This window comes from Bombina bombina, chromosome 5 (assembly GCF_027579735.1).
Source record: "Bombina bombina isolate aBomBom1 chromosome 5, aBomBom1.pri, whole genome shotgun sequence".
NCBI classification, from domain to species: Eukaryota; Metazoa; Chordata; class Amphibia; order Anura; family Bombinatoridae; genus Bombina; species Bombina bombina.
Window position 1 is genome coordinate 507,949,935 of NC_069503.1, and position 24,454 is coordinate 507,974,388.

At 38.4% G+C, this 24,454-nt stretch overlaps 1 protein-coding gene across 1 annotated transcript in view; it reads left to right on the forward strand.

Annotated features, from left to right (window-relative positions):
* Nucleotides 1-24,454, forward strand: part of STARD3NL (STARD3 N-terminal like) — a 270,999-nt gene that overhangs the window by 216,215 nt on the left and 30,330 nt on the right. The window contains exons 2-6 of the mRNA XM_053714421.1: nucleotides 2,740-3,023; nucleotides 4,597-4,674; nucleotides 9,767-9,844; nucleotides 21,337-21,390; nucleotides 21,479-21,596. Coding sequence (XP_053570396.1) covers nucleotides 2,799-3,023; nucleotides 4,597-4,674; nucleotides 9,767-9,844; nucleotides 21,337-21,390; nucleotides 21,479-21,596 — 553 coding nt within the window. The 5' untranslated portion in view covers nucleotides 2,740-2,798. The remainder of the gene's footprint in view (nucleotides 1-2,739; nucleotides 3,024-4,596; nucleotides 4,675-9,766; nucleotides 9,845-21,336; nucleotides 21,391-21,478; nucleotides 21,597-24,454) is intronic.

Below are 24,454 nucleotides of genomic sequence, written 5' to 3' on the forward strand. Positions count from 1 at the left end.
TGTCCACCATGATCTCTACCCCTGAGGCAGGACCTTCTAATTCAGGGTCCTTTCAACCATCCAAACCTAATTTCTCTGAGGCTGACTGCTTGGAAATTGAACGCTTGATTCTATCAAAGCGTGGGTTTTCGGATTCGGTTATTGATACATTAATACAGGCTCGGAAACCTGTTACCAGAAAAATTTACCACAAGATATGGCGTAAATATTTATATTGGTGTGAATCCAAGAGTTACTCATGGAGTAAGGTTAGGATTCCTAGGATATTGTCTTTTCTACAAGAGGGTTTAGAAAAGGGCTTATCCGCTAGTTCACTAAAGGGACAGATTTCTGCTCTGTCTATTCTTTTACACAAGCGTCTGGCAGAGAATCCAGACGTCCAGGCTTTGGCTAGGATTAAGCCTGTGTTTAAAGCTGTTGCTCCTCTGTGGAGCTTAAACTTGGTTCTTAAAGTTCTTCAGGATGTTCCGTTTGAACCCCTTCATTCCATTGATATTAAGCTTTTATCTTGGAAAGTTCTGTTTTTGATGGCTATTTCCTCGGCTCGAAGAGTCTCTGAGTTATCTGCCTTACATTGTGATTCTCTTTATCTGATCTTTCATTCAGACAAGGTAGTCCTGCGTACTAAACCTGGGTTTTTACCTAAGGTTGTTTCTAACAAGAATATCAATCAAGAGATTGTTGTTCCATCCTTATGTCCTAATCCTTCTTCAAAGAAGGAACGTCTTTTGCATAATCTAGACGTGGTCCGTGCTCTGAAGTTCTACTTACAGGCAACTAAAGATTTTCGACAAACTTCTTCTCTGTTTGTCGTTTACTCTGGACAGAGGAGAGGTCAAAAGGCTTCGGCTACCTCTCTCTCTTTTTGGCTTTGTAGCATAATACGCTTAGCCTATGAGACTGCTGAACAGCAGCCTCCTGAAAGAATTACAGCTCATTCCACTAGAGCTGTGGCTTCCACCTGGGCCTTTAAGAATGAGGCCTCTGTTGAACAGATTTGCAAGGCTGCAACTTGGTCTTCACTTCATACTTTTTCCAAATTTTACAAATTTGACACTTTTGCTTCTTCGGAGGCTGTTTTTGGGAGAAAGGTTCTACAGGCAGTGGTTCCTTCTGTTTAATGTTCCTGCCTTGTCCCTCCCATCATCCGTGTACTTTAAGCTTTGGTATTGGTATCCCATAAGTAATGGATGACCCGTGGACTGAACACACTTAACAAGAGAAAACATAATTTATGCTTACCTGATAAATTTATTTCTCTTGTAGTGTGTTCAGTCCACAGCCCGCCCTGTCTATTTGAGGCAGGTTCTAAATTTTAAATTATAACTCCAGTCACCACTGCACCCTATAGTTTCTCCTTTCTCGTCTTGTTTCGGTCGAATGACTGGATATGACATGTGAGGGGAGGAGCTATATAGCAGCTCTGCTTGGGTGATCCTCTTGCAACTTCCTGTTGGGAAGGAGAATATATCCCATAAGTAATGGATGACCCGTGGACTGAACACACTACAAGAGAAATAAATTTATCAGGTAAGCATAAATTATGTTTTTTAAAGCTTTGAAATGAAGACTTTAAATGCTAAACAGCATTATAAACCTAATAAAATAATCAAACAACACAGAATATATAATTAAACTAAGTTAAATGAACAAAAACATTTGCTAAGAATTATAAACCTAATAAAATAATCACACAACACAGACTTCACTTGCATTTTTCTGCAAACAGTTCTTTCTATGCATTCCAATCTGGACTGATTTATAGACAGGAAAATCTTGTTCCTTTGAAATCTGCTCGATAGTTCAGGTCTGGTTAAACTGATTAATTTCAGCTTGCTTGGCTTTGCTGCAACACAAGCGGACAGCTCCACCTACTGGCTATTTTAATAAATGCACTGCTTCTCAATGCTTTTCAATAGCAGTCACATGACTGGAAAAAAAAGGTTCTTATTCTGAAACGGTGTAAATTGAACCGTTGTAAAATGAGGGCCACCTGTATAGTCCTAGAAAACTATTATTATATGCAAAACAGTAAGTCAAGTAATGAACTCAAACAGCAGCTCTAGGCTAGTATCACATTTGAAATATGCTACACAATAATTTTACCGAAAAAATCAGGAAAAACCCCTGAAATAACCACAAATGCCATTTTTGTCGTTCCTGAGGCTGAAATTTTTGGGCATCCCTACTTTATACTATACCATACTATAAAATATATCTCATATGTAAGCTCAGAAGTTTCTGGCTATGAAATCTATGGGCTGGCCTCTAGATTTTGAACAAATTTGTCTATACCTGCTTTAATTCATTTTCACATTAGAATGTCCATTTAACCTTTTTATTCAAAAAAAGTGCTTTTCCATGAACGGCTTTTCTTTAAAAATGCAACATATAAAATGAATGCCTTCAGTGTCTTTTATTACTTAATTTGTATTATGTTGCTTAATTGTTGCTATGTACTACTATACCTATATAGAACATTTACTTTTATGTGACTTGTTATCTGTTAAGGGTTCGTACTCATGCGCAAAGCACGTCAGATTGTAGGGAGCACACCACTTTACTTTTTAGCTCACATCCAATAAAGTATTGCATCTAACCTATTCTTGGACTCAGCACTCTTTTTCTTTCCATATTAGTATTTAAGACAAGTCATAGCTTTTAAAACTCTGTGCTTGCTTACACTGAAACTTCAGATACAAAGAGGAGTGGTCTGACATTGTATGTCTTTTTTTGCAGACATGAAGTTTATAAAGTGATGGTAAAGAAGAGAAGAAGGTACTCCGTTCACTGTCACGATGAATCATCAGTCAGGTGACATAGAGTACTCCCGGAGAAGCCTTTTGGGTTCTCAGAGTTCTGTACATGACGTGCAATCAATCAACAGCTCTGAACTGATGTCCAGAATTGAATCCTATGAGGGTTTGGAAAAAAAAGTAATCTCAGACGTCAGAAGAACATTTTGCCTCTTTGTCACCTTTGATTTCCTATTTGTCACTTTACTTTGGATTATTGAGCTGAATGTAAGCAAACCGAATCTTCTTTGATTTACCATTGTCATTCGCATAGACGTTTCCAGTATTTCACATTATATGAATTGCTTATATGTTACAGTAAGTCTAACTGGTCTGGTTCCTACCGCTATAAAGATAACTTCATTCTCTAGGAATCCTTTGTTGAAAGAGAAGCAATATACTACTGGGAGCTAGCTGATCACATCTGGTGAGCCAATAACAAGAGGTGTATATGTGCAGCAACCAATCTGCATCTAGTTCCCTTTAGTGGATTGCAGCATCTGAGCCTACCTAAAGATTTTCAAAGAATACCAATAGAATGAAGAAAATGAGAAAATAGAAGTTAATAGTAAAGTTATTTAAAACCATGAAAGAAAAAGATTGAATTTCATGTCCCTTAAAGTGATGGTAAATCCAAGCGTTTAAAAAAACGCTAGGATTTACCATAACTAAAAATAATTTATAGTTTCATTGATAATTTACTAAAAAAAGGTTGCTAAACTCACTCTGTGCCGCGGCAACTTTTTAAAGTCAGAGCCTCTGGCCGCCCATGGCACATCGCTTTTCTCTCAGTGAGGTGACATTTCCACCTCTAAACCAATAGCCGTGCTTGTCATCTGACTGTTCTGTATGCTAGCACGGCTATTTGTTTAGAGGTGGAAATGTCACCTCATTAGTAGAAGAGCGCTTTGCTGTGGGTGACCGGAGGCTTTGACTTTATCAAGTTGCTGCGTCACAGATAGCATGAGTTTAGCACCCTTTTTTTAATAAGTGACCAATAAAACTCCAGATTACCATCACTTTAAAGGCCTTAAACACTTTCAGCTGCAACATGAGTCTGTTGTTTTTTTTTCTTTTCCTCAGGTCAAGTTATTTGCGCCAGTGGCACAAGTCCAAGGTGCCAGCCATCTTATAACCCAGTGGTGGCTAACCTTGGCACCCTTGATGTTTCGGACCTACATTTCCCATGATGCTTAACTAGAGTCCATAAACATCATGGGAAATGTAGTTTCAAAACATATGGGGTGCCAAGGTTAACAATCACTGTTATAACCTGTAATTCAGAAACTTCTAAACCCAAGAGTAATGGGCACTTGAAGCTTCTGGGGGATAGGCTTTCTTCTTGACACGTTTCATTTAAGCTGGAACAATATATACATTTGGAATGGTTTTCCTTAATCGCAGACTAATAGATTTTGAACATAATTTCTAATGGGTTTATGACTCACCACGAAGCCTGTGCCACCATGTAATATCTGGGTTAAAGGAGAAACTTTGCAGTTCATAATAGCAGATGTTAAAATAAATCCCTGACTTTAGAAAAACAAATGTGACTCCCACATATTTTACCTAATTTATAGACCTAAAGTAGCTTTATCAACATCTACGTAGAAGTTTCTCTTGGTTTTCTTTTTAATATACATTTTTGAATTAGTAATATCTGAGCATTTTATTTGAGGGTACTTAGGAAAACATTATACCTCTACAGGTAATTACTACCAAAAAGAACTAGCACTTTATAGATCTCTGATACTGTGGAGAAAACCCTTTTTATTGTTGCTGAAACATCTGTTTTGTTTAGGTAAATGGTGGCATTAAGGATGCACTACAGAAGGAAGTATTGCAATATGACTACTATTTTTCATTTTTTGACATATTCGTAAGTATTAGTTTCTTGTTTTTGCTCCCTAATATTCTGATTAGTATGTTTCCCTTTTCAGATAATGTCAAAACTACCAGTATTTTAATGCCATGCCATTGAATGATACAGTTTGCTCAATAATATAAATGGATCTATACCAGTGATAGTGAACCTTGGCACCCCAGATGTTTCAGAACTACATTTCCCATGATGCTCGACTGGACTGGCCTGCACAGTGCCTAAGCATCATGGAAATTGTATTTCTGGAACATCTGGAGTTCCAAGGTTTACCATCACTGATCTTTACTATCAAAACTAGCCCCAGAGTGTGATGAATCCTGATGTAATCATGTTTAAACACTGCAAAATATTGAACTTGAAATATTGTAAGATTTAAAATGTTGTTTACATAACACACCCATTTTATAGAACGTAAACACCTTCTACTTACATTTCTGCAATCTTCCAATAGATTAATATATCAGCAGAGTCTGAAAATTATTAGGACCGAATAAAACACCTTCGTTGTTGCAATTGTTTTTTAATAGTCAAAATCTATATACCAATTTCCTTATTTGGGGAAACCAATCTGGACTTGAGTTTTGAAGCGACCAATCTTGCCACTGGTATTGTGTTAACAAAACTTCTTTTGTTTGACTTCAGCAGCAAATATAATATAACAATTTGCAATTTAGGGAGAGATATGTTTCAAGGTTAGGTTTGTGAGACCTGTCATGTGCTCTTTCAGTTTTCAGGACTGTAAAATCCACAATTTTCACACTTAAAGGGACACTAAACCCAAATTGTTCCTTTCATGATTCAGATGGAGCATGCAATTTTAAGCAACTTTCTAATTTACTCCTATAATCAATTTTTCTTTGTTCTCTTGCTATCTTTATTTAAAAAGCAGGAATGTGATGCATAAGAGCCGGCCCATTTTTGGTTAAGAACCTGGGTTATGCTTGCTTATTGGTGGGTAAATGTAAGCCTCCAATAAGCAAGCGCTATCCATGGTGCTGAACCTAAAATGGACTGGCTGCTAAGGTTTACATTCCTGCTTTTAAAATAAAGATAGCGGAAGAATGAAGAAAAATTGATAATAGGAGTAAACTAGAAAGTTGCTTAAAATGTCATGCTCTATCTAAATCATGAAAGAAAACAATTGGGTTCAGTGTCCCTTTAAATTACAGAAAAGGGGCAAAATAAATAATGAAAGTTTACTGCAAAGTTCCTTTACTATGCATAATTTAAAGGGACATGTAACCCAATTTTTTTTCCCTTCATGATTAAGATAGAGAATACAATTTTAACAACTTTCCAATGTACTTCTATTATCTAATTTGCTTCATTCTGTTGGTATCCTTTGTTGAATAAACAGCAATGCACATGGGTGAGCCAATAACATGAGGCATATATATGCAGCCACTAATTAGCAGCTCCTGAGTCTACCTACGTATGTTTTTTAACAAAGGATACCAGGAGAACAAAACAAATTAGCAGAAGTAAATTGAAAATTGTTTAAAATCGCATGCTCATTAAATCATAAAAAACTAAATTTGGGTTTTATGTCCCTTTAAACATTTTATAGTACAATGTTCCTTTAACCTTTTAGACTCTAGAGAGGGTTGCAGCACTGGCAGCCAATGGATGTCATTTATACCATGCTGTTTTGTAGTATTGTAATCAATTAACTTATGCCAACAGTGTGAAAACTTTCTGAATCTATTAACATATTGTTTGCTGCAATAGTTTTTCAATGGCCAAACCCCTTCCCCATCACTTGACTTATTTGAAGAAGCCTGTCTGGACTTGTTGGAATAAACCAGACTAGCCACTGTCATTTTGTTAGGAAAACTTACAGTATGTTATCAGTTCTGCTGAGGGCAGTTAAGGACAGACAGGTAGCAGGGTTATGTTTGTAAAGTCTGCGGTGTGCACTTCCAATTCTCAGAACCGGAAAACACACAATTTAGGGCTAGTAAAGTCAAAGTTAAACATTAATTATTCAGATAAAGCATGACATTTTAAACAGTTTTCCTATGTACCTTTATTAGCAAATTTGCTTTGTACTCTTGCTATCCTTTGTTGAAGCATAAACCTATGTAGGCTGATATGAACTCAGGAGCGTGCACATGCCTTTAGCAATCTATGGCAGCAATATTTCAAAAAATGTTAACACTGCAATAAATAACATTCCAAACACTGCTGCTAGATGGCTACAGACACGCACGCTCCTGTTTCATTTTGACTTTTCTGTTCTTTTAACTTACAGGAAAAGTGGGAAAAATAAATAATAAAACTATACTGCAAAGGTTTTTGGTATAACATTCTATAGTGTAATCTCAACGTTTCTCGTGTCCCTTTAACATTAATCCATTTTGTTATTTACACTGGCACTGTATTACACTTTTTTGAAGTGTGACTTATTGATCTATAATGTTTCATTGCCAACAATATAATAGTAAACTAAGAATCAATTTAGATTCTTAGAACATTAAGATATTTTCAATCGCATATTGAAAACAAAGTTTCCTTTTCACAAGTCTAAGCAAAAATAGATTTAGACAGCAAAAGCTGTTGCTGAAGAGGATGCAGTGGACACATTAGAGTTTATTTGCCAAATACTCCTCTAGGTCTGATCTTTGTTGCACACATATTTATACCCAAATGCTGAGCCAATGTTGAGCTTTTTTGCTACCTACATTTAAACCCTTTTGTAAGTCAAATTTCAGTGGGTGACTCACACAAATTTTATATTGTTTTTTTTTTCAGCAGCCCCAGCAGATTATAATTCATAGCCTGTGAGATAGCTGTGGTAAAAAAATTATATCATTTTTGCATAGATTTTAGCAAATAATATTGAAAATAGCCCAGTGACCACTGCCGTTACTGTGATCACCTTACTAATTTGTCATCATGGGTAGTCACAATGAGGCCTCCCCAATAATATAGATTGGGGAGGCCTCATTGTGCTGTACAGAAATAAAAGCACTTTGTTTCTTGCAAGGTGTTCACTGTTACTACAGTGATCATCTGACTATACACACAAATTCCATATCTTTTTTTAAGATCTGGACTTGTCTAATAGGAAAAAAACTTTATTAGGGGTCTCACTCTCTAGTCATACTAGGTTTTTTTCAGTGTGCATATAAACTATAATCCCTGTGTGTTTTGTTTTTACTTTATTTTTAAATGATCAGCAATTATGTTTGAAATGAGGGGTCTTGGAGGCTTGTAGCTGCTATGGGAGCTGAGATTGAGGGGCTTAAAGAACCCCCACTCCAGCTCTCTAGAAGCTACACTCAGGTTCCTGGTCAGACCCCTTTGTGGTGTCACCACGTGTGTTCTTGGTGATGCCACTGGCACTCCCATGAAGCCTGGGAGTACCACCCACTACGCCATTAATTGATCCCAGGCCTGTAGTGCAGGGGATTGCTGAAAATAGTGTTTTAACAGTGACACCCCCCCCCCTGTATGACAAAGACACATCGTCATGCGCCTGCAGGCTGAGTTGTACATAGTTTTTCATGCTCAACGAAGGGGTTAATCTTCCTGTTTTTCCTTTTGTGGTAGCTATCACAGGGCTATGGGATCACAACCTATAGAGAAAGAGAAAAAGAGAGCGAATGAAAGAGAAGATAAAAAAGAGACAACGTTTAGACAGAAAGAGAGAAAGAACTACAGAATGAGTGAGAGAAAGATGAATCTGCATTGAATTTTTTTTTTTTGCTTTACTATTTCAACCAGCAAAGCTTAAAGGGGCATGAAACACAATTTTTCTTTTATGATTCAGATAAAGCATGCAATTGTAAGCAACTTGCTAATTTATTTCTATTATTACATTTTCCAAATGTTCTCTTAGTATCTTTTGCTGAAAAAAACTCAGGAGCATGTTTGTGTCTGGAACACTATTTGTAGCAGTTTTACAAGAATCCATTTGCAAGACCATTAGGTGTTTCTTCAACAAACAATACCATGGGAACAAAGCAAATTTGATAATAGAAGTCAACTGTTTTTTTGTTTTTTTTTAATTGTACGCTCTGTCTGAATCACAAAAGAAACATTTTTGATTTCATAGCTGTTTAAACAATCTTTATTTTTAAACTTCTCTTTAGGATACAATTGAGAGTTCCTTTTTTTTTTATAAAGCTAGTTCTTACCACTGTATAAACAAAACAGTACATTTTATGCAGTGAACTTATTTGCAGATTTTTGGGTAAAAACGTTTCATTGTATTTAAATTATACATTTCCATCAATTTCTGTAACTTAAAGGGACAGTCTAGGCCAAAATAAACTTTCATGATTCAGATAGAGCATGTAATTTTAAACAATTTTCCAATTTACTTTTATCACCAATTTTGCTTTGTTCTCTTGGTATTCTTAGTTGAAAGCTTAACCTAGGAGGTTCATATGCTAATTTCTTAGACCTTGAAGCCCACCTCTTTCAGATTGCATTTTAACAGTTTTTCACCACTAGAGGGTGTTAGTTCACATATTTCATATAGATAACACTGTGCTCGTGAACGAGAAGTAATCTGTGAGCAGGCACTGATTGGCTAGACTGCAAGTCTGTCAAAAGAACTGAAAAAAGGGGCAGTTTGCAGAGGCTTAGATACAAGATAATTACAGAGGTTAAAAGTATATTATTATTACTTTGTTGGTTATGCAAAACTGGGAAATGGGTAATAAAGGGATTATCTATCTTTTAAAACAATAAAAATTCTGGTGTAGACTGTCCCTTTAACTCTAAATGGTGGTGGGTTTTCATCCCTAATTGTCCTTAGTAGAGAAGATAACAGGCTTTTAAAAGGGTAGTAAAAATGCAAACTTTGCCAAACAAAATTAGAGTGGCTAGACTTGCCTACACTAGTACCACATGTTTGAGTGATGCCTCCAAAACAAAGCAGGTGGGGGTGTGAGTTTAGTTATTAAAAACAAATGCAGCAAACAAGGTGTTAATGTATTCAGTAGATTGTCACACTCAGACAGTATGCTATTTTACTACAAGTTTACACAAAAGTGTTGTAAATGCAATATACAATGTTCCTTTATTTGTTTTAGGATTATGTACTATGAAAGTAACAAAATGCTTCTTTTTTTCCCCACAGGTTTTATCATTCTTTCGTTTTACTGTGTTAATTCTTGCTTATGCAATAATCAGACTGCGTCACTGGTGGGCAGTAGCTGTGAGTTTCCATTGTTACTCATTTTTCTATATTGTTGTTATTATTATCAATATTATTATTTCATTTTTGTTTTGGTGTCTGAATTAATGTGCTCTCAATTTTAAAAATAATTCATTTCTCTCACACTCTCATAGTGCTATGTATCAGGACTGATGGGTATATAGTCACTTGGATTCTAGATACTTCTCTCAGAAGCCTTTAGGGAGTCATCATTTTATCCCATATTCAATTCAGCTTAAAGTGAATGTAAATTTTGATGCTAAAGTGCCAGGTTTTTAAAAATTTGATTAAAAACAGGGGCACTTTAATTCATCAAAATTTACATTTCACTCGTGTTATGAAAAAAATACTTACCTTTTAAACTTGACAGCAGCTCCAGCTTCCTCTGGTCATCACAAGCCATTTCTGACGTCAGAAATGATGGTTCGGTCATCCTCCAATCACAGCATCACCCCGGGGGGAATCAGTGTCTGACTCAACGCTGTGATTGGAGGAAGCCGGATTCCTCATTTTAGACCCATGGAAGAGGCTTTGCGATGGGCGGAGGAAGCTGGAGTGGCTGTCAAGATTAAAAGGTAAGTTTTTTTCCACAACAGGAGTGAAATGTAAATTTTGATGAATTAAAGTGCCCCTGTTTTTAATCAAATTTTTAAAAACCGCGCACTTTAGCATCAACATTTACATTCACTTTAAAGTGACAGTAATAAAATGAACCTTTAATGATTCGGACATACCATGCAATTTTAAACAACTTTCCAATTTACTTCTATTATCAAATTTGCTTTGCTCTCTTCATATACTTTGTTGAAGAGTAAATCTAGGGAGGCTGATAGATGCTCAGGAGCATGCACTTGTATTTATCAGTCTATGGTAGCAGTGTTTGCAATTATGTGTAACATTATTATAAACATTGTTGTAAACACTGCTGCCTGCTAGCTAAAGACACATGCACATTCATGAGCTTATCTAGGATTACTCTCTAACAATGTGTACCAAGAGAACTAAGCAAAATTAATAATATAAGTAAATTGGAAAGTTGTTTTAAAACTTAATGATCTATCCAATCAATTTAAAGGGACACTGTACCCAAAAATGTTCTTTCGTAATTCAGATAGAGCATGTAATTTTAAGCAACTTTCTAATTTACTCCTATTATCAAATGTTCTTTATTTTCTTGGTATCTTTATTTGAAATGCAAGAATGTAAGTTTAGATGCCGGCTCATTTTTGGTGAACAACCTAGGTTGTCCTTGCTGATTGGTGGATAAATTCATCCACCAATCAAAAACTGCTGTCCAGAGTGCTGAACCAAGAAAAAAGCTTAGATGCCTTCTTTTTCATATAAAGATAGCAAGAGAACGAAGAAAAATAGGAGTAAATTAGAAAGTTGCTTAAAATTGCATGCTCTATCTGAATCACAAAAGAAATTTTTTGGGTACAGTGTCCCTTTAAGTTTTATTTTGACTTTACTGTCCCTTTAAATGAGTTCAGTTGTACCTATTTGGAGTTTAGAAGTCTGCACTGAAGTATTCATTTTACATTAATTAAAAAGATTTGAGTTTGCAAAACCATGTTCTCTAGATGTCCAGCCACCCCTAACTATTATCTATCTACCTGCCTGTGATCGTGCAAGTAGTCAAGTCATACAGACACTGTACAGTTGAGAGAATATCCTTGATGATTCTCTAGAGGATTTATGGATCCTGACAGTTTGAGGCTATGCATTGCCTGTTATCTTCAGTTATTCAGTATACTGATTTCTGCAGTACATTGTTCTGTCTACAGTACTCTGGGAAACTCCAGATAGTCCAGTACATTTATATACGAGAATGTATATAGGATGGTGATATAGTCCACACTGGTATGTTTCTCCATAGTATCCATACTATCATATATAAGTGTACATTGTTTAATGTTGTTCTGCGTTTTCCTCATTATTATTGCATTATATTATTGCCACGTCTACTTGACAGATGGGTACATCTTCTATATATGATTTATTGATTTAATTGGATGTTATCTCTTCAGGGGTTTTTTTTTGTATAGCATCAAAGAAAGAGAATAGAGGCACCGGGTAGTTGCACAAACAAAATGTCCTTTATTAAGGAAATAAAACAGGAAACACTTTGGATAAAGCTTAAATCCTTGGGGCAATGGTGTAGTGGTAGTTCCCCACGTACCCTAGTGCTGACATGTTTCGGCAAATGCCGTAATCGTAGCTATAGGGTGCAAGCTTGTTTGTTTATTTAAATACACAAATCACATGTTATTGGTTAAAATCTTATGTGCTACGTGGGTGACACCCACCTCCACCTGTAGTTAATCTATCTGCCCTAATCTAGGATGTGTTACCGTGCTATCCACTTTATTTACAGTTTTATCTGTCTTAATTATAAACTAGACTGATATAATAAATATAATAGATAGAAAGTGTCATGAACCGAGACCTTCCTTAACATATGTATATAAATACATAAAGTAATACAAAAACTGAAACTGAAAAAACCCTTATAATAATGAATTATAAATAATAAACTAAGTGTACAATCTTAGATAAATTCAAAAAATAATAACAAAGGCAAGGATCTGCTAAAACAGACCCAATACTGGAGGCACCAGAGAGTATTCTTGGCAGCTAACACTAATAAGCATTTTTACATTAAACCATGTTTTACTATAGTGTACATATACTAGACTATTTTAAGTCAGTTTTCTATGTCTTATGTGTAGTTGCCAGAGATAAAATTTATCGAAGGTGAAATTTATTCATGAACATATAAACTTGTAAGTATATATATATATTATAATGCTTTGTTTCGAATACACAAGCTAACACCAGAAATTAATTAAATCATATTCAGAGTTGAGCCCCTTGGGCACCCTAGTGTTCAACCTGTGTATCCAAAACACTTCCCTTTTGAGGAGCAAATTCTCCCTATCCCCTCCCCTATTTTGTGTATTCACCACCTTTTTTTTTGTACACACCTGAGTTAGCTGTTTAATGGTGGTTGATACTGTTGTGTTTTTTTATACTTCTCGACCTAAACTGTATTTTTAATTTTGAAATAAGAAGTTGCATCATGTGCCACCAAATATTTTTTTCATTACCATAGAAAATATTATTTGCCACCTCAGAAATCCAAAAACATAATAGAAATAACCCTCCTAGGCATTAGAAACAGGCTGCAATAATTTTTACCAAAAATATTTATCTCCTTCCTTGGCATTGGAAGTGGGCTTCAGCATATTTCAATGCAGTTCCACCCTGTGTAACTACAAAAATGTAAAAAGCTGTAGACAGTAACATACTTATTTTTTTTTAATGTAACCAGATACATAGCACAGAAAACCTTCTGATACAAGCACTCAAGCCAGTCCTCACAGTGGTCCTTATAGTGGGTGCAGAGCGGGCACTCTGGCAGAAGCAATGTTCTGGTCTTTACTTATTTTATGAAAAAAAACGTGCTCTGTGAATTGATAGCCTTTATAGTGAGGGAAAGTGTTTTTCTTTTAAAATATATTGCATAGAGCTGCAACAACTAATCAATATAATCGATTATGAAAATAGTTGTCAACGAATCTCATAATCGATTAGTTGGTTTGCAATTAGTTGGTCTGTGCACGACACCAGCTGCTTCTCTCCAATGATCTCCTGCACATGGTATTGTGTTTTATGGGTATGCCCTTAGCCTAAAGGATGTCTACAGATAAGTTTACAACTACTCCTTGCAAAATAGGAGTCATCATTTGGATTGTTTATATTAAAGCAGCTGATTTGGGACTATGCTTTACATGATATAGTGTCGAGCTTGTTATTTACACCTAGCCCTAGATTGATGGGATTTGTTATTTGTCCTGTGAGGTGTGTCCCCTACATTTATCTGATCCTACACGTGCAGCTTCCCCGTTCCCCACTAATCCTCCACCTGGAGGGGGCCTTTTTCCACCAGATGTTACTGCGCAATTCCGTATGGCGATGTCTGCGGCCTTAGCCGTGTTGCCTTGTACTGCTACGTGCAAACGAAGAGTTAATCCATGCACTCCTGCCCAGGGAGCATCATGTAAATTGATGGTTGTATCCGATCAGTCATCTGAGGATGCGGTTCTCTCTGAGGCTTCAGAGTATGGACCTTCTGGGTCGGAGTCTGCTGCTTCAACTCCTCCAGCAGAGGAGGATTTCGCCTTTAGATTTAGGGTAGCACGCCCACGCTTCCTTCTAAGAGAGGTTTTGTCAATATTGGAGATTCCTAGTACTGATTCACCAGTCGTATCTCAGAGCCCTAAATCAGAGGGCGAAATGGATTAATGTGAGTGGAGAAAGATGGAGATCCTCTTTCCTTTCGTTTATTTCCTTTTTAAAATTCCCAGTTCCGGACTCTATGGGGGGTTGTGTTGCCAATCCCTGCTTGGCTATCACTTTTTTGTGCACTTGCCTATCGTCTTACTATTCCGTTTTAAGGATAGATTGTCTTAGAGCTCTTGGTTATAAGAGGAAACTTTTTTTTGAAGATGTTTCATCACAAGGGATATCTTATGTACTGATGAATTGGGTTATCTCAGTTTTTCTAGAGACTTCCTATTGGAGCATCTCTGTCTCGTTTCGAGGGGATTTACATTGATATTTTCTTGAAAGAATTAAGCCTTGGAGCTTATTATTATTTTATTTGTGCCTTTCGCAGATTTCTTGTCCCAAGGCTAGGGCTTCAGGTTTCTAGGCCTTGTATCACTCTGTCAGATATGACTCTGTAGCTAATCTTACCTTCTGCTTGAGAGAAAAAATTAATTGGTCCTGCTATTCCATAGCGCATCTGAGAGCCAAATTTCTTTCTGTTAGTCATTTAGTTAGGCTAATGCCCAGCGCTAGAGACCTCTGCTAAGCAGGAACCAGGTTGCCAGAATCCAGATCTAGCGGTGGATTCTCTTGTTTAGACGATTCTGATTCAATCGCCATCGTCTCGTCTGATAGAAGAACATTAAGGATTTCATTTGCCTTCTTCGATCCTGAGAGTTGGAAGAAATCTAGACCAGAGTTTTTCTGGAGTTAGGCACCAGGGTGGGATTCCTGGATGCTATTTTAGTCTGCATAGACCTTCTATCGGACTTGTGAAGTTATGAGATAGCTTCATCAGGTCGTGGCCTCCAGCCCTCCTTCAGGCCATCACAGTCTCTGCATTTTGGTGGTAATGAGTGTCATGTGGTCCATCTTGGACTTCGTTCCTTTTGCCAGGTTTCATTTCAGCAGAGGCTCGGTGTATCCTAAGGAAGTGGAGTGGCGCTGGTTTTGAATCTGTTTTAACAGATTTACCTGGACTACTAGTTAAGAGCATCGCTCTCTAGTATCTTTGTCCAGATCTCTCTGTCCTGAGGGACATTTCCTTATTTCGTCCGGGGCGATGCTGACTTAGGTCGCAAGCCTGTCAGGATGGTGATAGGGCATGGGATCCATGGTTTTCGGAGGTTTCCCTCCTGATTACGTTTGGATCTTCAAGCAATATTTTTGCTCTGAAGGTTTTGAATACTGGGTTAAGTCCCAGTTTATAGACCTACTCTTGGGGGCTTGGAGCTTCATTTGAGGTGAACGGGAGGTTCCCTAGCAAATGAGGGTAGTATCTCAGGTTTGGTAGTGGGCGGAGGCCCGCTACTTCTCGCTATCAGCAATCCACTTTCCGGGAGTGGTCATCCAGTTTGGATGTTCTTTAGAGATATTAGTCTTATCTGCGGATAAGGTCTTCATCTGAGGGGTTTCTGATTTTTTACTCTGGAAAGGGACTCCGGATGAAAATCTTAGGACGTCCTGTTTTAATTCCTAGTTACCCACAGTGGGTTGTGGTTTGGATTCCTCAGGCGGAGCTAATGGATGCATAAGCGGGGCCTTGGAGGTTCCATATAATTTTTCCTTTTTCTGCCATTTCACTCCTAACTCGAGTGGTGGCCCAAACCTAACAGGAGCAGATGTCAGTGTTACTGTTTGTTCCGTTGTGACCGCGAGGATCGTGGTTCGTGGTCTTTTAGTGGGTATGTCAAGTGGGTATGTCATCCCCCACTCCATGGTGGTTACCTGGTCGCAGGGTCTGCTGGACTAGGGTCCCTTTGCTCATCAGATCTTATATACTATGAGGCAGATTGCGTAGAGATTACGCTTGGACTTGTCCAGGAGAGGGTTTCTAAAAGGTAGGGTCCTCTCCTTCAAGCACGTAGGCTGGTTACTCGTCATCTATCTTGAGGCGTAGAGGATCTCTTTCTTCTGTGAAGAGCATGGTTCGTCCTGGCACTCTATCAAGACTACCAGGATTTGTTTTGTTTTTACAGGATGGTCTGGAAAAGGGCCTCGTAGTTAGTTTCTTATTTGTGACAAGTTTTAGCCCTGTCTGTTCCAATCTGGAGGCTCGCTGAGCTTTCGGATGTACAATTTTGGGTTAGGACTCTAACTACGATTAGGCCGAGGTGTCGATCTGATGCTTCCCCTTGGAACTTACACCTTGTTCTTCAGGTTTTGCATTGGGCTACTTCTGAGCCTATTCTTGAGGTTGACTTCAGTTGTTATTGCTTCTGCATGCAAAAGTCTCTGAGATTGCGTCCTTGCATTGCGACCCTCTGTATCTGGTGTTTTCACAATAATAGGACTGTTCTTCGAACCTAGTTAGGTTTTCTTCCTAAGGTCGTGTCAATTCACAACTTTAATCAATAGATTGTGGTTTCTTTCTTATGTCCTATTCCTACTTCTTGAAGGAAAGTTTTCCACATAATATGGATTCGTACCTGAGGTTTTTTTCTCTGGTTCCTTAGGAATGGACAGATTTTTCTCTGTTTGTTATCTATCTGGGAAGTGTAAGGGTCGGAAGGCACCTTCGACTTCCTTATCTGTTTGTTGAGGAGTATCTTCCGCTTGGTCTATGAGACAGCGGGACACAAGCCTCCTCAGAGGTTTTAGCTATCCTGAGTGACTCCGTCACTACCGCCGTAGTCTAGCCGAGAGAGCCCAGTAGGTTATACTAATATTGTGTGATAGAAGTATTTCCTGTTCCAGATAGGGCTATAGAGATATTGCTAAGGCATAGGAGACGCTCTGTTTCCCCTTTTTCTCCTATCCTTAAAAAGAAAATGATACAGGGTGGATGAGAATTTCCACGCTAAGCAAGGGAGATACTATTCGTATGGAGCATAGTAGTTCCCTAAAGTCCCTACACAGGAGAACTCTATGGATAGAACTTAGAGGGTTTTCATTGTCAACCTGTGGTTGGTTTGACTACTGTCTACAGTACGACGGTGTACTGGTTTTGATGCGTTGTCTGTTTCTATCGGACAGACACCCCTATTTCAGAGATAGGATAGGACCTTTAAGTTAGTAGACTCCTTTAATTCAGAGATTGATTACATTGGGAGATATGATTCAGGTTTTGCTATATTGACACGCAGAGTACTATAGTAAGATCTTGGTCTGCGGATGATTTATCTACAGGATAAGAAATATTTTCGTTCCTTTTGAGATTTCTAGGGAAATCCTTCCACTCCTTCTACTAGGCAGAAGCAGTTTTAACCTTCCTGGAAAGGAGAGAACTTTCTTTGACAGAATGTCAAGGACCCTATCAGGTTTAGAATAGGGGAAGACAGTAAAGGAAACTTGCTGTTGAATTAAAGACAGCATGAGGGACGTGCATCCGATCCGTAAGGGGGCAGGTTTTCCTTTTTAATCAGACTTGGGTTTGTGAGCATGATCCCTGGGGGTGTGCAATACCAATTAGAGTCTTTCCTCCCAGGGGCAGGTTCCTGCTTTCAAGATTTTTGGCAGTTCTGACCAAGGGAGAGGCGCTCTTACACTGTGTATGGATTTCTCTTCGACCTGGGAGTGGCAGTTCCCGGTCTAAGGCAGGAGTGAGGTTGGGGATGCTATTCCTATCTGTCCGCGGTTCCCGAAGGAGGAATTCTTCAGACCTATTTTAGAATCCTTACAGGATTCTCAGAAATTCAAGATGGAGTCTATCCTTTCATTCTTTGTTTGGTCCAAGAGGGTCAATTTAGACCACTGGGGATTTGAGGGAAGCATACTAAATGCACGCTCCCATCAACAAGGACTAACTTAAATCCCTTTTTTCCAGACAAACATTCCAACTCGTGACTTTTTCCGGTCTGGCCACAGTTTTCAGAATTTTCTCAGAGGGTTCTGAGATTTCTGTGGGTGGTGCTCCGATTGCGGATCATTACTTTGGAAAAGAGTTACTTAGTTCCAACTACAAGGGTAGTTTTGCTTGGAGAACTATATTAGTCTCCTCATCAATAAAGCTGACAGTTGTCAGGAGTACAAGAATTTTTTCGATTCTTGCCTAACATATCAGTCACATCAGTGGCTTTGTGCTGGGAAATAATTGGGGATGGTAGCGACAGTGAACTTTCAGTTGGCCATTCTACCTCAGTTCTCAGTAGTTAAAAATACTTTGGTGTTTGTCGCTGGATCTTTTGCTCCCAGGGAACCTGCTTTCAAAGTTTTCTGGGTGAATGTGAAAACAGACAGTCAGCCTTTGGGCTTGGGAACCGTTTGGGGCTCTCTAAGAGCAGGGAACATGGACTCGAGTGGAGTTTGTTCCTCCAATAATCATTTTAAAGAACGAGAGTAATCTTTCAATCCTCTCCTAACCTGGCCTCAGTTAGCTTCGGCTGGGTTTATCAGGTTTAAGTTAAATCTTACTTCATCTGTGGGGGGCTTGAAGTTTTCTTGACTATGACAGAGATAGCCGAAATAGTTCAGTGGGCTCAGACCCGCAATTCTGTCTGTCGATGACCCTTTTACAGAAAGATCTTCGGAGAGGCGGTCCTCATAAGTGGGCAGACTTTTTCCCAGGGTAGTGGGAACTCCGGCCGGGAGTGCCTTTTCGAGCCTGATTCCCAGTGGGGTCATTTGCATTTGAATTTCATGATTTTTCGACAGAATGTCAGATTCCTGAGGTATGGATTGAGGTCAATGATCCCTCAGGCTGTTTTTAGTAGACGCTTTGGTGTTACCTTGGAATTTTAATATTGCATATTTAATTCCTCCATTTAATTTATCTCCTGGAGCCTTGGTTCGAGCTAAGCAGGAGAGGGCGTCCGTGATCTTAATTTCATTGGCTTAGTCCGCAGTATTGGTAGGCAGTCCTGGGGGACATGTCACATCTTCCATCTGGGAGTGTCAGTGGAGGAAGGATCTTCTACGTCACAGACCCTTCTTTTACCCGGAAATATTTTCCCTGATGCTATCTAGTGAAAACTTTATTTTATTCAAGCATGGATTAGGATTTGGTCATTGAGACCATAAATCAGACTTGTAAGCCTGTGTCTAGGAAAAATGTACCCATATGTTATGGCATACATTTTTATTCTAGTGCGAATCCTAAGGATACTCTTAAAGTAGGGATCGGATTCCTAGAATTTTCTGAAAGACATAGTGGACTTGTTTATTTTGTTTCAGGTTCGTCTGGCAGTCATTCCAGACGTACACTCGTTTGGTCAGGCCTTTTTTAGGATCAGACCTGTGTTCAGACCAGTTATTTCTTCATAGAGTTTGAATTTAGTTCTTCTAATTGTCAAGGGACTCCGTTTGAGCCTATGCATTCCTTAGATATTAATCTGTTATCTGGGAAAGTTTTATTTCTTGTTGCTAATTCTTCTGCTTGCAGAGTGTCAGAGCTCTCGGCATTGCAGTATATGTCACCTTACCTTATTTTCATTCTGATAAGGTAGCTTTAAGTACTAAATTAGGATTTCTTCCTAAGGTTGTTTTTGATCGGAATATCAATCAGGAGAATGTTGTTCCTTCCTTGTGTCTTAATCCTACTTCTCAGAAGTAATGGTTTCTGCACAATTTGGTCGTGGTCCGTACTTTAAAGTTTTACCTACAGGCGACTAAGGCTTTTTTTGCCAGTCTTTTGTTTTTTGCTTATGGGACTGCTGGACAGCAGCCTCCTGAAAAGGTTGTGGTTCACTCCACGAGGGCCGTTACTTCCTCATGGGCATTCAAAAATGAAGCTTCTGTGGAGTAGATTTGCAAGGATGCAATTTGGTCCTCTCTTCTCACTTTTTCAGAATTCTATAAATTTGACTCTTTTGTTCGGCCGAGGCCATTTTTTGGGAGAAAGGGTTTTTCAAGCAGTGGTGCCTTCCGTTTAGGTTCCCTGTCTTGTCCCTCCCGTATCATCTGTGTACTCTAGCTTGGGTATTGAATCCCATTAGTAATTAAGATGATCCGTGGACTCATTGTGTCATTAAAAAGAAAACAAAATTTATGCTTACCTGATAAATTTATTTATTTTTTGACACAATGAGTCCACGGCCCGTCCTGTTTTTGAGAGACAGGTTGTTGGTTATTTTAAACTTCAGACACCTCTGCACCTTGGTTTTTTTCCTTTCTTCTTTAACTTTGGTCGAATGACTGGAGTGGGAAGGAAGGGAGGAGCTATTTAACAGCTTTGCTGTGGTTCACTTTGCCACCTCCTGCTGACCAGGAGGTGAATATCCCATTAGTAATTAAGATGATCCGTGGACTCATCGTGTCAAAAAAGAAATGTTTGTTTTTATTAATAAGAAATAGTAGGTTTCAGCAATTTTCATCAGGTGTTTAATTTCCCTTTAAAGATATACTATGTAGAAACAGGTTAATATTGATTATACCTGTGCAGATATTTAAAAATGGAACACATGCATTGTGTATTAGGACATGACTAAGGGCATGTTGCCTGAAATGTCATCTGATTTGTATTTTTGGATTCTTCAATAAATTTGCATGGATACGATTTGGTCGATCCTGCTGTATTTTGTGAATATATTCTTGAGTGGAACATGACCAGTATTTGGTGAATACACAAATATACTTTGTATGTTTTCACTGGCCATGTCCTTGTCATGATGAATTGCACCTGGATACACTACTTTATGTATTTAATTCCTTGGCAAGAGATAAACGCATTAAAAAAAGAGGGGAATATGTTTAAAATATAAATGCTCTAACAGAATAGATCATTTAATTTCTACACTAGAATGACTCTTTAAGGAATTTTGGCCTTGCACTTATTGGTCACTGTTCTGAATCACAATTCCTTTTTTATCTTTTGTTTTGTTTTGTTTGTTACTTGAAGCCTTGTAACAGTGTAAAATAGGTGAATGTAAATTCACACATCAATCATGCAATTTGCTTATAGATCACTATCTTGGACGCATCTAGCATGAAGGTATTAGAGAGCAACAACAAAAACTGCCAAATATAGTAAAGAGCACATCAATTAAAAAAAATGAAAAACATTATATTCTGTATAATAAGGACCCTGGTTTAAAGGCGCCAGGTGTGGTGACCTGAGGAAACCTGGTAGAAATGATCACTGTATCAGGTAGTACTTAGAAGCAGGGCATGCTGGGAGGAAGATGGGTTTGTGGGATAGAGGTTATTATCTATTACTGTCCCACTAAAGAAAGGACAGTTTGAACCTCTGTGCTTCTAATTTGCATTATTTTCTGATTTTCCTTCAGGTTACAACAGCAACAACTTGTGCCTTCTTGCTAGTAAAAGTTATTCTATCTAAGGTAAGAATATCTAATAACAATTTATATCTAACAACATCAGATACTTTATACGTACTTAGTGATACAAAACATATCTGCTTTCTTCTAGCTGTTCTCGCAGGGTGCTTTTGGCTACGTACTTCCTATTATGTCCTTCATCCTGGCTTGGATAGAAGCTTGGTTCTTGGATTTCAAAGTATTGCCTCAAGAAGCTGAAGAGGAAAATAGTAAGTTAACATTCTAACAATGTAAATCAGTGTTTTTAGAGTTTATAGCACGTTTCCCTTTCCACTTAAAGGGACATTAAATTGCTGGGTACAATTACAGTAACATGGCTATTACCATGCTATTGTTTTTCCTCCTGTTACTTCAACTCTTTCCAAAGTCGTTCTCTTATTTCAACCCATTACAGCTGCCTGTTGGTGAAGCTCCACCTCCTCATTCTAGAAGCAGCCCTATTGGAGCAGACATATACTTCACCCTGCAACAGAAGCAGCGCACATTTAGATCAGTGACGTAGCCACTGCACTTTATGCAGAAAAATAATGTGAACTAAATACTGTGCACGTCCCAAAAAACAAACAATATAAAGGATATAATCCTTATTTTAAGTCTTGTTCAGATTTTCCCAGTATTTTGAAGGGTAGTTGACCTCTAAGGAAGATATATAAACCAAACAGTTAAGTTCTTTTAAACAGTTGAAAAACCTCAGTGGTACACGTAATGACCAACAAACAAAACCCAGTTGTAGCAATTTATTAAAACTTTAAAAACAATTTAAAAAAACAGACTTGTATACAGGTGCTTACATAAACCACTTGACAAATCTGCCTCGCTTCTGTGGCTAGGAGAATACTGACTGCCACTCAGTGTTCTCCGATGATATCGTAACCAGCATGTATGTGATTAAACACCTTAACGCTGTTAGGACGTTTCATTTCCTCCTAACCGCACTGGGCTTTAGAGCCGTTAGGACTGCATGGAACGTTCAAGCCATTCTGTTTTTCTGAAGCAACTACGGCTTTCTAACTGGGATCGTGAACTGGAGGGCGTGCCTAGCATCATAGGCACTCCCCCCCAGACCCGATCCCATCATTGAAATCACATGATCACATTTACGATCACGTGATTTCAATTTTTGTAACCCCGGCAGAAAGGGGTTAAAAACAGACCCGCCTCCTTGTGACGTATTTGTTTTCATATAATCACCATTCTGCACTTTAGATTATGAAAACAAAAAGTCCTAAAACAAAACTGGATGCCAATGAGTGCGGTAAAACTTCCCATATAATAAAAAAATGTGTACAATAGTGCAAAGAATGACAGCCAGCAGTCTGTGCTACAACGCTACCCTACGTGTTTCGTTCCTGTTAGCGGCACTTTAGATTAGCTTGCACAATAATAAGTGGAAATTTTACCTTTTTTACAGTTTTTACAGGGAGTGCAGAATTATTAGGCAAGTTGTATTTTTGAGGATTAATTGTATTATTGAACAACAACCATGTTCTCAATGAACCCAAAAAACTCATTAATATCAAAGCTGAATAGTTTTGGAAGTAATTTTTAGTTTGTTTTTAGTTATAGCTATTTTAGGGGGATATCTGTGTGTGCAGGTGACTATTACTATGCATAATTATTAGGCAACTTAACAAAAAACAAATATATACCCATTTCAATTATTTATTTTTACCAGTGAAACCAATATAACATCTCAACATTCACAAATATACATTTCTGACATTCAAAAACAAAACAAAAACAAATCAGTGACCAATATAGCCACCTTTCTTTGCAAGGACACTCAAAAGCCTGCCATCCATGGATTCTGTCAGTGTTTTGATCTGTTCACCATCAACATTGCGTGCAGCAGCAACCACAGCCTCCCAGACACTGTTCAGAGTGGTGTACTGTTTTCCCTCCTTGTAAATCTCACATTTGATGATGGACCACAGTTTCTCAATGGGGTTCAGATCAGGTGAACAAGGAGGCCATGTCATTAGATTTTCTTCTTTTATACCCTTTCTTGCCAGCCACGCTGTGGAGTACTTGGACGCGTGTGATGGAGCATTGTCCTGCATGAAAATCATGTTTTTCTTGAAGGATGCAGACTTCTTCCTGTACCACTGCTTGAAGAAGGTGTCTTCCAGAAACTGGCAGTAGGACTGGGAGTTGAGCTTGACTCCATCCTCAACCCGAAAAGGCCCCACAAGCTCATCTTTGATGATACCAGCCCAAACCAGTACTCCACCTCCACCTTGCTGGCGTCTGAGTCGGACTGGAGCTCTCTGCCCTTTACCACTCCAGCCACGGGCCCATCCATCTGGCCCATCAAGACTCACTCTCATTTCATCAGTCCATAAAACCTTAGAAAAATCAGTCTTGAGATATTTCTTGGCCCAGTCTTGACGTTTCAGCTTGTGTGTCTTGTTCAGTGGTGGTCGTCTTTCAGCCTTTCTTACCTTGGCCATGTCTCTGAGTATTGCACACCTTGTGCTTTTGGGCACTCCAGTGATGTTGCAGCTCTGAAATATGGCCAAACTGGTGGCAAGTGGCATCTTGGCAGCTGCACGCTTGACTTTTCTCAGTTCATGGGCAGTTATTTTGCGCCTTGGTTTTTCCACACGCTTCTTGCGACCCTGTTGACTATTTTGAATGAAACGCTTGATTGTTCAATGATCACGCTTCAGAAGCTTTGCAATTTTAAGAGTGCTGCATCCCTCTGCAAGATATCTCACTATTTTTGACTTTTCTGAGCCTGTCAAGTCCTTCTTTTGACCCATTTTGCCAAAGGAAAGGAAGTTGCCTAATAATTATGCACACCTGATATAGGGTGTTGATGTCATTAGACCACACCCCTTCTCATTACAGAGATGCACATCACCTAATATGCTTAATTGGTAGTAGGCTTTCGAGCCTATACAGCTTGGAGTAAGACAAAATGCATAAAGAGGATGATGTGGTCAAAATACTCATTTGCCTAATAATTCTGCACTCCCTGTATACTCAATTTAAAAGTTATATTAATATAAAGATTCCTTAGGAATAATATAGAGCAATACAGCCATTGCAGAATCGTACAGTGCCT